General features: G+C 35.7%; 1 protein-coding gene across 1 annotated transcript in view; it reads left to right on the top strand.

Annotated features, from left to right (window-relative positions):
• Positions 1-13,357, top strand: part of ANTXR2 (ANTXR cell adhesion molecule 2) — a 210,424-nt gene extending 197,067 nt beyond the window's left edge. The window contains exon 17 of the mRNA XM_027854470.1: positions 9,721-13,357. Coding sequence (XP_027710271.1) covers positions 9,721-9,759 — 39 coding nt within the window. The 3' untranslated portion in view covers positions 9,760-13,357. The remainder of the gene's footprint in view (positions 1-9,720) is intronic.
• Positions 13,358-14,069: the final 712 nt, after the last annotated feature.

Genomic DNA, 14,069 nt, shown 5'->3' with positions numbered 1-14,069 from the left:
CAAATCTAGTCCATTTCATCCCGGTAGGAAGATGTTGCCGTAGTAAGCTTTTCCGAAAAACTGTTACGTGGACCATCTTGTTGGAGAATTCAAGGCCAGGGGAATGGCAACAGATTGTCATTGTTCAGAGAATCCCATTTTTCTTACATAACAGAAGCATGCGCTGCAAAACAAAGAAACCAATGAACAAATGAATGAATAAATAAATAAATGAAATAAAGCCAGCTGGTTTGGGCAGGGTATTTTTGCTTGCCATTAGATCCAGTGAGTCAGGTATTCAGGGAAGAACTTATAGATTTAATTGAAGAGTAGTGTCATTCAGGCATGTATGAATGCAGGCTTTCTCTTCACTATTTCATTCACGGTTTTCCATCAAGTTAGCATTTAGTAAGCATCCGTGCCATGCAGACCACAATGTTAGTATTTACAGAAATGGCAAAGGGAAAAAGAGGAAGAAAAGGGAAACAAAAGAAATAGATGCGAATTTTCTGCTTCTTTTGTACAGGAGAGAAATGAGGTCTGTAGAGAGGGAAATGCACAACTAGCAAAAAATCGTGAAGGCTTAGATGAAGATCATAAATTTAGATCTACAAAAGATATCGGAGGTCATTTAGTTTTTATTATAGGTAATAACAGTAGCAATTGTTATTATATAACTAATATTTCTATGGTATTTTAAGGTCTGCAAAAACAGAAGTGTGTGTGTGTGTCCAACTGAATAAAGTGCTGGATCTGAAAGCAGGAAGACCTGAGTTCAAATCCTGCCTCAGATTCATACTAGCTGTGTGACAAGGGAAAGTCACTTAGCCTTTGTCTGCCTCAATTTATTCATCTGTAAAATGGTGATAAAAATAGCACCTACCTCCCAAAGTTGTCGTGAGGATAAAATGACATAACATTTATAAAACTCTTTGAACACCTTCAAGCTTTATGTAAATACTGGCTATTATTATCTCATTTCATTGTCATAAGAACCCTATGAGATAGGTTCTATTATATATACATATATGTCTACATATACATGTATGTATATATGTGTATGTATATCACCATTTTATAGCTAAGAAAACAGTTAAGAGAGTTAAAGTGACTTGTCAGGAGTCAGACAGCTAGGAAGGGCCTTATCTAGTATTCAAAAGGAAGACTTCCTAACTCCAAGTTCATCTTTCTATCCACAGAACCATGTCTGGAGATGAGAAAATAAAAATTATATGACTAGAAGCCAGGATTTGAATTCGTGTTTTCTTTTGTTTTTTTTTTACTCCAAAGTCAGTGCTCACGAGTTTGCATCTGACATGATAGTGATTTTATGCATTCCTAAACTGGAAAGCGACGTGATTTAAAAGATAAAAAAGTACATAAGGAAGATTATTCAAAGAGCTACACGGACGATGATATAATCACAGACAAAAGTCAAACATAAGTGACTCACAATGATGTATGCCTAAGGTAAAGATAATTTAAATTGAGATGATGTATATAAACGTGGAAAAGAATGAAAAGAAATTTGGCACCATTGAGTTGTACACATTTTGTGAGCAAAATTTTGAATGCAGCTGTTGGCAAGATAACCAATTTTTCATTTACAGTAAGCATATATAGATACCGAACTAGAGGGAGAATGGAGGTACAATGGTAACCTGAGTATGGAGAATATGTGATACCATGATGACCTGGGCAACAAGAAATAGAAGAATTTGGGCTTGAGACTTGTGAATACTGTTTTAAGAGCAGCCATAGAAAGAAAAGGAAAATGAAGAGAACACCATTACATAGAAACCAAAGAAGAAAAGGAATTTACAGAAACAGTGGTCAAAATATCAATCAATCCAATTCAGTTAATTTTAAAGAGAGAGAGAAAGAACTGAATAAAGACTATTAGTTTTGGCCAAGCATTAATCACAGGTGGCCTTGAAGTAGTTATGATAGAGAGCGGCTAAAGCCCAAGTAATAAGATAATAAGTAATAATAAAAGAGATTTTAAGATGGTTGTTAGAAATTGAAGAGAGCATTTGTAGCCTGTACACTCAAGTGTACTTTGAAGGGTGTAAAAGAGGTGGGTTGAGTGAGAAGTTTTCCAATAAAGGTGAGAGCAGGGCCCATTCGAAAGTGAAAAGGAAGGAGCTAGTGAAAGCAAAGACGTTGAAGATTTTATTTACCCATCTTCTGATTGGTGAGGAACCCAGACGATTTATGTATAAAGGCAAAAAGAAAAAGGGGAAATCTCTCCTTTCTGGAAACTTCACAATTAATAGAGAAAATACAATGAAAAAAATACAGTGATAATTAGGGGAGCTTGCATTCCATTAGCCTGAATTGAATATAGAGGAAAAGTAGTGTTTAAGGACAATGGTGCTTATCAAGTACCAGTCTCATGCAATTGTACTAAAAACAGCCCAGGAATTGAATTCAAGGAATTGAATCTAAGAGACAGGAACTATTTATTTATAAAGAATGAGGTCGGGTAGGGTGAACTATATTTCTTATTCTGAACGATTGTTCTTTGTTCTTCTATGACTCCCTGAAAGTTGTAAGTTATCAACAAAACCATTCTTTGCTTAAATATTTGCAAAAGTTACAGAGTCCAAACTTATCAGCTAGTTCAGCTTTTTTTCTTCATAAAATTATCCCTGTTAATCATTAATTAGTCATTTCATTTGTCATTATAGAATGCAATCTTTTTCTCAAGATGATTTTGACACCTTACTAAGTTATTACATCTGTACTTATAAAGGCATTTCCAATTACTATGTGACCTCCCAGCATGACATGCTTACATCGAAGAAGGTACTGTACTCAATGAACGAAGCAGAATTGCAGTAGCTCAGAAGAAACATGAGATTGCAAATTTAGAAACATCTCCTCTCTGAATGTTCATATGGACAATTTGTGCTCAGCCTGTGCTACGGCTTTCTGAGTTTGTATTGGTTTGATAAACCACCATTGGACACCCTTTCCTTGACCCCAACATTGTGATGTCATTTTGATCCTCTTTGAGCATGAAGGACAACAACTCACCAACCATAATTTCCAGAATTATGCACACAAAAAGGACAACTTCTGAGTCATAATCAGTTTGATTTAAAGGAGAAGGAACTCTGCACTCAGAGGCCTTAGATCTAAACTTTCAATCCTTTGACTGCCTCTTCTGTAGAATGTGGATAATAAATACCTGCCTAAAGATGGGAGACTGAACAAGGTGAACTATTGGAATTCCATGATTTTTACCACTTTTTTTCCTCATTTTTTTAATTAAAAATGAAGCATATGAACTCCAAGTAGAGATGAATTCTAGTGCAACTCCATAATTTGCAGATAAGGAAACTAAGATAGTAAGAAATTAAGTGACACAAAGGAAGGAATTTGAACTCGGGTCCTCTGAATACAGATCTACTACTTTTTCTACTACACTAGCATCTTCTTCCCTTAGAGGCAGCTAGGTGTATTCAGCAGATAGAGTGCTGGGTCTAGAGTTAAGGAGACTTGAGTTCAAATTTAGCTTCAGACACTTACTAGCTATGTGACCCTAGGAAATTGACTTAACCTCTACTCGTCTCGGGTTTCCTCAACTCTAAAACAGGAATGGTAATAGCACCTACCTACCAGGGTTATTGTGAGGATTAAATGAGATAATGTTTGTTTTTAAAATAAATGTTCTTAGCACAGGATCTGACATACAATAGGTACTTAATAATTGCTTGTTTCCTTCTTTCCTCCTACTTAAAGCTATTTTTACTTGTTTTGGGACAAAAATCAAATTAATAAGCACATTAACTTTAAGGTGATGGTTCTACACTGAACCATTCAGAGAACAGACCCAGTGATAAATTCAGTATTGACTCCCCTACCTAAGAGTAGAGAGACTTATCCATAGGAGCAGTTTACCTAGGTAGTTCACATTTTATCTCCAGTTACAGATGAGCTCTTTTCATATCTTGGATTCTGAGTAACAACCACCAAAAACAACAAATTATTTAAGTGCTTTCTACATCTGAGACAGCACATTAGCAGCTTATGATAGACTTAAAAACAGTTTGATGTCATAAGGAGGCAATATGTTCCTGTAATCTCAAGTACTGTTAGTTTTCTTAGTAAGAATTCTAAATTAATGAAGCCTTATTAATTAGGTATTATTGTACTATAAAAATCACCCCTACTTTCTTAAAAAAATCTCTTTATATATCTCTGTAGTTGGATCTTTTGCTTTAAAAATTTGAAAAAATTTTCTTCACATATTTCAGAATTTCCACAAAAAACGATAAATAGATCAGACTTGCTTTTGAATTTACTTAAGTAATGCTCATTTCACAGAGGAAAATCAAGAAATGTAATCACAACTCCTTTTCCAGTTAATGTAGTCCTAAGCCACTGATATAGTTCAGTTCTAAACACACTACATGTTTGTATTGTTAAGCTTTATGACTCATTGAATTACAGGGCACAAGATATCTGATTTCAGATTGATTGTATTGATTAAGAAGCTGTGGGTTTTGGATAAAGCAACTTAACTGACAGTATGAGAATGATATACTGATATTCTTGGATTCTTCATTAGGGAATCCCTTTATAACATGAATAATTAAAGAAAAAATAAACCGAGGCTAACCAATGAGAAGGAGGCAGCTCAGTGGATAGAGCACTGGGCTTGGAGTCAGCTAGACCTGAGTTCAAATCTGGTCTCAGACACTTAATAGCTGTGTGACCCCAGGCAAATCACTTAACCTCTGTTTGCCTTAACCTACTGAAGAAGGAAATAGCCAACCACTTCAGTATCTTACCCAAGAAAACTACAGGAACATTCACAGTATGGTCCATGGGGTCACGAAGAGTCAGATACGACTGAAAAACAACAGCAAAGAACAGAAACTGGTTTCTCATCGCTTTCGGTTTTTTTGTTTCATGAATAGGGTTTGGACCTGTGACATCTTTGGTATAGGGAATTGCCATCTAAGTGAACTCCCTCTATCTATACACATCAGCACCTTCTCTACAACTTAGTCTAGAGTCTTGGAGATGACTTACATCCCTGAGAAGTTAATTACCTTGCCTAGGGTCACAAAGTCAGGAAGTAACAGAGGTTGGGACTTGAACCAAGTCTTCTTGGCTTTGAAATAAGCTCTCCATCTATATTGCACATGACTTCTCTGGCTGGTTTTCATGATTAATATTCTTCTTAATATTAATGAATTAACTCAATTGATATTCTTTTTAGGTATATATTGGGTGAGGATCCAAATGAAAAGTTATCATACTAGCCACATAGCATTTCATTTATTTCAATTTTATAGCCTTTATCATCCCCTTTTTAATATTCTGTAGAAATGGTTTAAGATGTTAGAAATTACATTTGTTTTGGATTTGTAATATAACAATGTTGGGCATGGTTCTTTTTATCAAGTCTTATTTTGTGTATTTTACCAGTGGACGCTTTACAGACCATAAGGGATTTTTATCCAGAATCACTCTAGGCTGAGTGGGAGCTGTTTATAAGGATCCCAGGATTCAAGCCATTAGGTCTTCATTCACAGTGAGCTTGTGAGATGTAGTTTTGTGTCTTGGGGTGCTTAGATACTTTAATAGATCTGCTACTTTATTATTGGCAGTACTCCTTCCAACCATGTGGATTGCAAACTCTGCCTCCCTTCTTGTCCAATACAATTCTTATTTAGATCCTTCTACAAATCCTCCCAACGAGATCTACTCTGTGTTTTGTTGTTATTTGTTTGATTTTTATTTAATTCTTGTGGATGTTCCTGTAGCACTTGAATTTTCTGTTATACTATATTTTCACCTTCTTTTTTCGATGCTCTGTATGTGTGTGTGCAATGCAATGTGTTGCCTGCAATGCATTATTTATAATATGTCATAGCCTAATTGTAACTATCATGCACCTTTCCGTTATTCTTTGGGTGTTACACTATTTTGGTTCTCAATTATGGTGTGATATTCAATGACTTGGAATCATCTGCCATCCCCAGAAGAATATCAATATTAAAAAGTTAGGCATCTGAACAGATTTTAAAGTTAAATTAAGTCCCATGACTTCCTATTCAAAGTCCATTCTTATCTCCAGTACTTGTGCAAGATTTCAGGGACTAATGTTCTCACTCAAAAGGTTTTCTATCTGACTGTGGGCTCTCATCTAGACAATATCAATTTTTTTTAATCCACTTTACTTCCTACTGTGTTTTCCAGTACCACGTCTTTGGATAGATTGTACCAAAATAGATAGAAAATTAGAAATTGAATGGTTACTTACCCTGGACAATTCAGATCCCTAGCTGTTGTTGTTTTTCTGGTCTTAAATAACCAAATTGGCTGTCTACAGTAGTTGTCAGATTAACCTTGCTAATTCTCAATTCTAGTGTTCATTTTATACAGTGAAGATACAGACTGTATGTTTTTCATTGTATTTTACTTCGTAAAAGTAGTATTGTCAAAAAATTACAATTCTCACCCTCCTCAGAATTCTAATTTCCGTCATAACACGTTAAAGAGAAATTTTCCAAAGTGCTTCTAGGGAAAAAGAATTGGTTAATTGATTTATATTATCTTAAATCCACAGGAGGAAATGAGCCAGAAAAATAAATGCTTTATAATTTTAGAATGAAATAAAACATGTTAAAATAAATTTTAACATAGATTTCATGATTTTAAAAACTTTAAAAAAGCTTTTTTAAACTTTTTGAACAGGCAAAAAACTAAAATGTTAAATGTTATGAAACTTGCTTAACTATATTTAATAAGTTTTAATGTGATGGAGGATGAACTTTATTATTGCTTTTCTCTTAAGAAATCTTATTTTCTGTTTAATTTAGAAAAAATACACTTAGCAAAAAAAAAAAACAAACTGAATAGATGTTATAGATGAAAAAAAATCAAATACTTCCCTAAATCTAGAAATTTTTATTTGAGTAGTAAAATTCATGTAGAATAATTTCACTCTCTCTGGTTTCCAATATTAATCAGTATCACACAGATAGATCAGAAACTATATTTTTCCCATTAAAATGTTTTGATTTATTTTTTTAAGGTTCTTCCTTAATCAATGGACTTTTCATAAATATACACTAGAGTAGTGGTGTCAAACTCAAATAAAAAAGGGATCTCTGAGGTCTCTGTATTGGATATCTACAAATTAACATTATGTTCTGTTGTATTTTATTGATTTTAAGCATCTAAATCATTTAATTAATTAATTATTGCATTTTTATTGATTTTTGTTAAGCATTTATAATTAATTAAACATTTCCCAATTACATTTTTTTTTAATTTGGTTAGGCAACGGGGTTAAGTGACTTGTCCAGGGTCACACAGCTGGTAAGTGTTATGTGTCTGAGACCAGATTTGAACTCACGTCCTCCTGAATCCAGGGCCAGTGCTCTATCCACTGCGCCACCTAGCTGCCCCACCAATTACATTTTAAGATGGTTCAGGGGAGACTTTTGCAACCATATGCCACCAACAAGTTGCCTGTTTGCTTCCCGTATCATAGAACATCAGAAGGAATCCTAGTTATTCATAGCCATATTAAAAACAAAAAAAAAATTTGGAATCACTAATAATTAGATAAATTGAAATTCAAAATAACTCTGAGGCTCTGCCTCACATCCATTACATTGGCAATGTTGGCAAAAAGGAAAAAACGACAAATGTTGCAGGGACTGTAAGGAAATAGGCACATGGATACGCTGTTAGTGGAGGTATGAATTTGGTCTAGCCATTCTGGAAAGAAATTTGTAACTATGTCCCTAAGTTATTAAGCTCTGCATACCCTTTGACTCAGTGCAATTATTACCAGGTCTATACTGGAGGCAGCTTGTGGTAAAGTGACTCAAGTTCAAATCCAACCTCTGACACTTACTAGCTGTGTGACCCTGGGCAGGTCACTTAATCCCTGCCTCAGTTTCATCAACTGTAAAACAAAGAGAATAAAAGTACCTACCTCACAGGGTTGTGGTACAGATCAAATGAGATATGTGTTTTAAAAAATGCCTAGTACAGGGAGTAGTGCAGAGTAGGCGCTACATAAAATAAAATTATTCTTGTCCCTTCACTACTCCAGAAAGATCAGAGAAAGAGAAGGACCCATATGTACATTCACTTTTTTTTTTCAAAGATAGATGATAACACCAGATCTTTTTTTTTTTCATTACTGAGGCACTGAGGAGACTTTGGAGTGTCCGAGGATTTGATGGAGTTAGCATAATATTATCTATGAATAGAGACAGCATAGAGGATAGAGATGCCCATAAGGTCAAGCAGAACCAATAGGTTCAAATCCAGCCTCTGACACATATGGACTTTGTGACCCTGGACAAGTCACTCAAATTCTCAATGCCCTAGGCAGGACCCAAAGACTGTAAGTTATAGAGAAGGTGCTTACCTGCATTGGTACAGGGTGTTCTCTCATACAGGAGTCCTCAATATCAGATCCATTCCCTAACCCTATCCCATCTGTAAACAGGGATGTTTGTTTAATCTCATCATTAGTTAGAAATCCTCTTTGGTTCAGGCTCTTTATAAGACACCTTTAATGATTCTAGGCAGTCATATGTAACAAGCATTTAAAGTGAACAGGCATGTATCACTCATATGCATATGTTTTCATTTTTTGAATGTTTCCATTCATGTTTTCATTCATGTCTATATGTATGACAGGCCAATGAGGGTATATTCTGATTTACCCTTCCTTGTGACTTATATGAGGTGTTATATACTTAGATATGCAGTTAATCTATATAGCATCGATTTGGGAAGAATTATTGATTTGGGAAGCGGAGAAGAGATCCTATAAAGATAATCTATCCCACCCCGCCTCATTTTACAAATAAGGAAATTGTGGCATAGAGAGAAGTCACTTACCTAAAACCACTGGAAATAAATTAGTGGCAGAACTGCACTCTGACTGTCACCTAAAGCAGAAAAGAGAGAACTGTGAACACTCTTAAATGATTCACATGCAAGCAAATATGCCTGCTCTGAACTAAATGGCAAAAAATCAGCTTCAGTAGCTTAAGGCATTCTTGATGCTAAAACAGAGCCTGCCTTACCAGAGGCGCTCCTAGCCTTCAGCTTGGTTGAATGACTTGGACATTGTACAGTGTTACAACTGGAAGAAACAAAAGGAGAGAAAACTGTCACTAATCAGAAACACAGGGACAAAAATTTATTGAAAATGTGGAATATGTGGGGAGTGCCTTTATCAAAGTGGTATTGTGTACTAAATGAAAGAAAATCCATCAGCAACAGTGGAATGTTTCCCCTCCTTCTTCCTGTCCCACTCTATGCATGTACCCATTAAGAGATGCTTAAATTTTGTGTCTGTGCTTGCTTTATATGAAAGATTTTTTAAGATTTCAGTTTGTTGTCAGTGTAGCTTCAGAAAACATTATTACAGGGATTGTAATGCTATATCTTAGACACTAAGACAACAAGTTTATTTTTCCTGTCATTTTTGCTCAACTATACTAATGAAACTGACTACTGCCACAGTTTGATACATGGAAAATGAAAATTATTACATAGGAAGGATCTTCTTAATATTTCAGATTCTTGGAAAAATGCAAAACTTGGTAAACATCTCATTACATGTTGCAAAAAAAACCCAGGAAGATATATGTGTGTGTGTGTGCGCGCACGTGTGTACATGCATGGTGTGTGAGTGTATCTTTACTATGCTACAAAGCAATAAAACTTTTTGCTTTTTTTCTTTCTCAGGGCCGATGCATAAACTTTTCCCGTGTTCAATCTCAGTAAAAAAAAAAAGAAGACAGGAAAAACGGAAGGTACGAAGATGGAGCACTGTCTCTCTACCAGTTTCCAAACAAATGAAGACCACGAAGCAATTTTTTTTCACTACTTGGAAAAGCAGCTTAATGCCTCTCAGCCTAGATTGTTCTTTTGTGATTTCTCATCTTTTCAGATTTCACAAGCCAGCCTTGCTTGCACGAAGCTGTTTCAGTCACTCGTTCTACCGTCTAGGTAGGAGTCTATTACAACATAGTGGTAACCCATGATGTGTGGCAGTGGAAATGAAGAGGAACATTAATTCACAACCAGCATTCTGACAGAAAATCCTGTATTTAGATGTAAAGAGAGAGAAAACATCAACAGAGGAAACAATATACCATGAAGATGATATCTAGATTGAGACCACAAAAGAATTGGCCATGGTGTATCATTAATAGAGAAGTAAGTCTTCTCCGATGGAAATGTGGCACTTGTAATTAATATAGAGAGATTGTTAGCCATCGGCAGAAGGTATGGAAGAGTCCCACCAGGCTAAGCAAATTGAAAAGTTCATTCATTGCCTTATAGCGATGTCATATCGTAAAATCCTTGTGAGTCCCCTATCACAATGTGCCTTATGGGAAGTTTCTGACTGGAAAATCTTGTCATTTTAACACTGAGAAGTGCACATGCATGACAAAATGTAGACAGGATGCCTTAAGGTATTGGTAGCAAGAAAGACTTTGCCCTTTAGTTTTCGAAGACACCTTTCTTTTATTATGCACCCGGGACAAGAAGAAAATTAATAGAGCGTTATCCTCTAGGAAGATAGCCCCGCAACCAAAGATATTGAGCAGATTTTGAGAGACTGGTGCTTCAAGTCCTTGACACTGTGGCCGGGAGATTTTTTTTTTTCCCTTTTTCTATTTTTAGATTTTAATAATTCTTGTAACATTGTCCTCTGTAACATACTTGGCTGTTCCAGGTTATACATTAGGGAAGGTTTTTCCTTCAAATTTAAAAGAAGGGGTTGCCTTAAAGCTAGTATCTCAGGGTCCCCCCTTCAAATCTCCAAGGGCTCCTCAGCGTCACAAGCCAGCAATTCTTTTTGCATGAGAATTTCAAAGTTTAATTAATATAATTAAAGGCAACAGCAAGCAGCAGCCTGTGAAGATTTTGCTCATCTTTTTTATGCCTTTTGACATTGAATGACCTATTACTATATGCGCATTACTTGGATTCTGAGGGGCACTCTACATTGGTTCTGATTCAGCAGTTGAAAAAGACCTCCTCTCCTCAACTTATAAACAAAAATTTCAAGAGCGTTAGCTATCACAATTCATTGACAATGTATGTATTATAATTTTTTTAGAAAAACCATCGTCATGTCACGTTGACGATGCCAAATTATGTTAGTGTGAGCAGAAACACTGTGGGGGAGGAAGAAGGGAGCAGCTGAAGAAAAAGACTCAAATGATCCAGTCACTTTTGATACTGTACTTCAGATGCAAAATGGATATTCGAGTCGAAACCTGACAAAGCGCGCCTGCTTTGATGTGAACTGGTATAGACAATGACCAGTGGCTGGGTCAGTGGGATGTCTCTCTGTGAGCAGAGAAGCTTATCAAGTGACACTAAAAATAAGTTCAACAACCATCACATGGTGAGGGGGGAGGGCGCAGGCGAACACTTCCCGTTGGGTGGGCACGCTGCATGCGCGCGAGATGGGAAGAGCGATGTGGAGCATCCTGTTCTCACCACCCCTTTGTGCTCATCATGAAAATTTCAAGGGATATGAATGATTCTTTTGGTTGGTCTCCAAATTGGTGGCATTGTTCAAAGATGCCATATCTATATATCTATATGCCTATATATGGAGATATAGATACCCATCGCCTTTGCTTAGATTTTTTGCTTGAGTTTATTTCTGTCACTTGCTGAAGCCAAGCCATGTGTGCAAGTATTTCATAAATAAAAGTCTTACCTAAGCTTATCTGACAACTTTCTTTTGGTCCACTGAAGGAATGTGCCTTGTTTCAGTGAATTTAAAGTTGTGTTTTGTATCTGAATGTAGTAGTGCTCTCTATGTGTGCAGGGTTGACCAGAAAGAGGACCATGTGAGCTGTCCATCCCTGCCTAGTTATCAACTTGTGATTTGGAGTTGTAACTGTGGTTTTCGGGTCTATCACTGTGGTCAGCTTTGCCTCTTCAGCTTACCTTTGGTTGGAATGAGCCCCTTCTTACTAGATTTACTCACTAGTATGATGTCTTTTGAACTTCAGGAAGGAATGGTAGTGATGGTAATGCAAGAGGTTGATGATTCGTTGATGTTGGCTTTAAGTTTGTCAAATAATAACATGTTTATGAAATACTGGGTAAACAATGTAAATAGCCCCCATCCCAATGACAAGTGGCTTTTCACAAATTGTCATGCAAAAGGATTTTGAGCTCCATAGCACTTCCTGGAGTACTTTTAGAAGGGAAAAGGCAATAGTCTAGTAGTCCTGGATTAAAAAGAGAATTCATAAGCGCTTGAATAAAACTCTGCTTAGTGACATACCAGATGTTAGAATTTCTCAGGTTAAGTTTAAAGCAAAAATCATACCTTTTTTTTTGAAGCAGTATTCTTTCCACAAAGAGAGCACACCAAAGTAGAACAGACTAAAAATTTCTGCAACATCAGAGGCTTAGGATAACAACGTCAAATCATATAAGTGTTAGAAACAAACCTATCATTGCATGGAATATAATGCATTTTAAAAACACTTTAATGGAATGTGTTTAAGAGGCACTATCCTAATTAGATGACTAGACTTTTTCAAAACTTTTAGTCACCTCTAACATGTACAAGTCACCAAAAGCTGACAATCATCAGGGAGAAAAATATTACTTTTAGCATACACATCATGCATGCAGTTTTTCCTTCTTAGAGGATATATTTGTAAAGATGTTCACAATTACAATATAACTATGTCTTTAAACATTCAATAAAATTCTGTATTTATTTGATGCATGAAGAAGAAAATCTGCTTTATTTACTGGACATGATGTCAATCCAATGCTATTTTCTCAGCACATACCAATAAACCCATATCCATTATCCCAATTGTGTTGCATAAGGTGGTAAAAACAATTAAGTGGGAAATGACTCTTAACTTATGTGTCTACTCTGCCTAGATAGAAAGTTTTGAAGGCATCTATATATATTTCATAACAGTGTCTGTTCTTTATGGATTTAATCCATAAATATTTATCTATCTGAAAACTTTGATACTTGGAATGTTTTCCTTGAAGCATTTGGTGCTCAGAGGGAGGAAAAAAAAACATTTGGTGCTAAGCATTGCACACTGATTCCTTTCCCCAAGTTTATTCTATTTTAAAAAGTTATATTTTCTTTCCAATGAGATGCAGAATAAAATTTGAGGACTTCCATTAAGCAGGGAACAGCATCTGTCATCCATGGAGAGTTCCTGTTTTGGCAAAATAGACAATATGAGTTTTACAGTCTCTCCAATTGAAAATGGTAGAAAATTAAATGATTTGCTTTGATTGCCTACTGTACCCTTTATTCATACATAATTTTAAACCATAAATTATTTAATAAAGTTTTTTTCTATAATAAACATCTAGTTGTTAAGGTGTATCTATATGAATTTAAGTGTTCTGCTATCCTGTGTATCAACCAACTTTCTCGCTGCTCACTGGAGACAATAATATGTTTTGCATAATACTGAATAAAAAGAGATTTCAGGTTATCACTGGAGGGACCAGCAGCATTGTAGGTTTAGAATTACAATCTTAAGTATGAGAATAGATAATACAGAGATGGTGCATTCATGAGTATCATGCACCAAAATTTCCTCCTGAATGTGTACATTGTAAAGGATGATTCTATTTTAACAGTGCTAAATTTTACATAGCAGCAAATTGCTTCTAGTAATTCTTGCTGCTTTATTGCTGAGGAGAAATGGTGGAAGGAGAGATGTACACAGGGAACTTGTTCCTCTCTCCATTTCATTATCGAAGCTGTATACAATAACCCTAGTATTTTTACCTTCCTGGAATATTCAAAGGGATCTGGGATTTTATCCATTTGGGAGTTCTTTCCAAAGATTCAAATGACAACTTGTCCATTTCTACCCGTTCCATGGAACTCTTATTTGTTCTCTCTCATGAGTTTTCAAGTTATCCACCCAAAGTTTGGCCTTTCCTAAATTTCTCCTTACGTTGTAAGTGTATATACCAGTGGAACACTGTACTCTGGCTTATTTGTCGTCCCTCACCCTTACCACATGTCACTCTATAGTTTCCTATCATATATTTCCTTTCTTGATTTC

Source organism: Vombatus ursinus, unplaced genomic scaffold, assembly GCF_900497805.2.
Source record: "Vombatus ursinus unplaced genomic scaffold, bare-nosed wombat genome assembly UNPS02010461.1, whole genome shotgun sequence".
Lineage (NCBI taxonomy): Eukaryota > Metazoa > Chordata > Mammalia > Diprotodontia > Vombatidae > Vombatus > Vombatus ursinus.
Note: the sequence above shows the minus strand (reverse complement) of the source record. Positions and strands in the feature narration are given on the sequence as shown.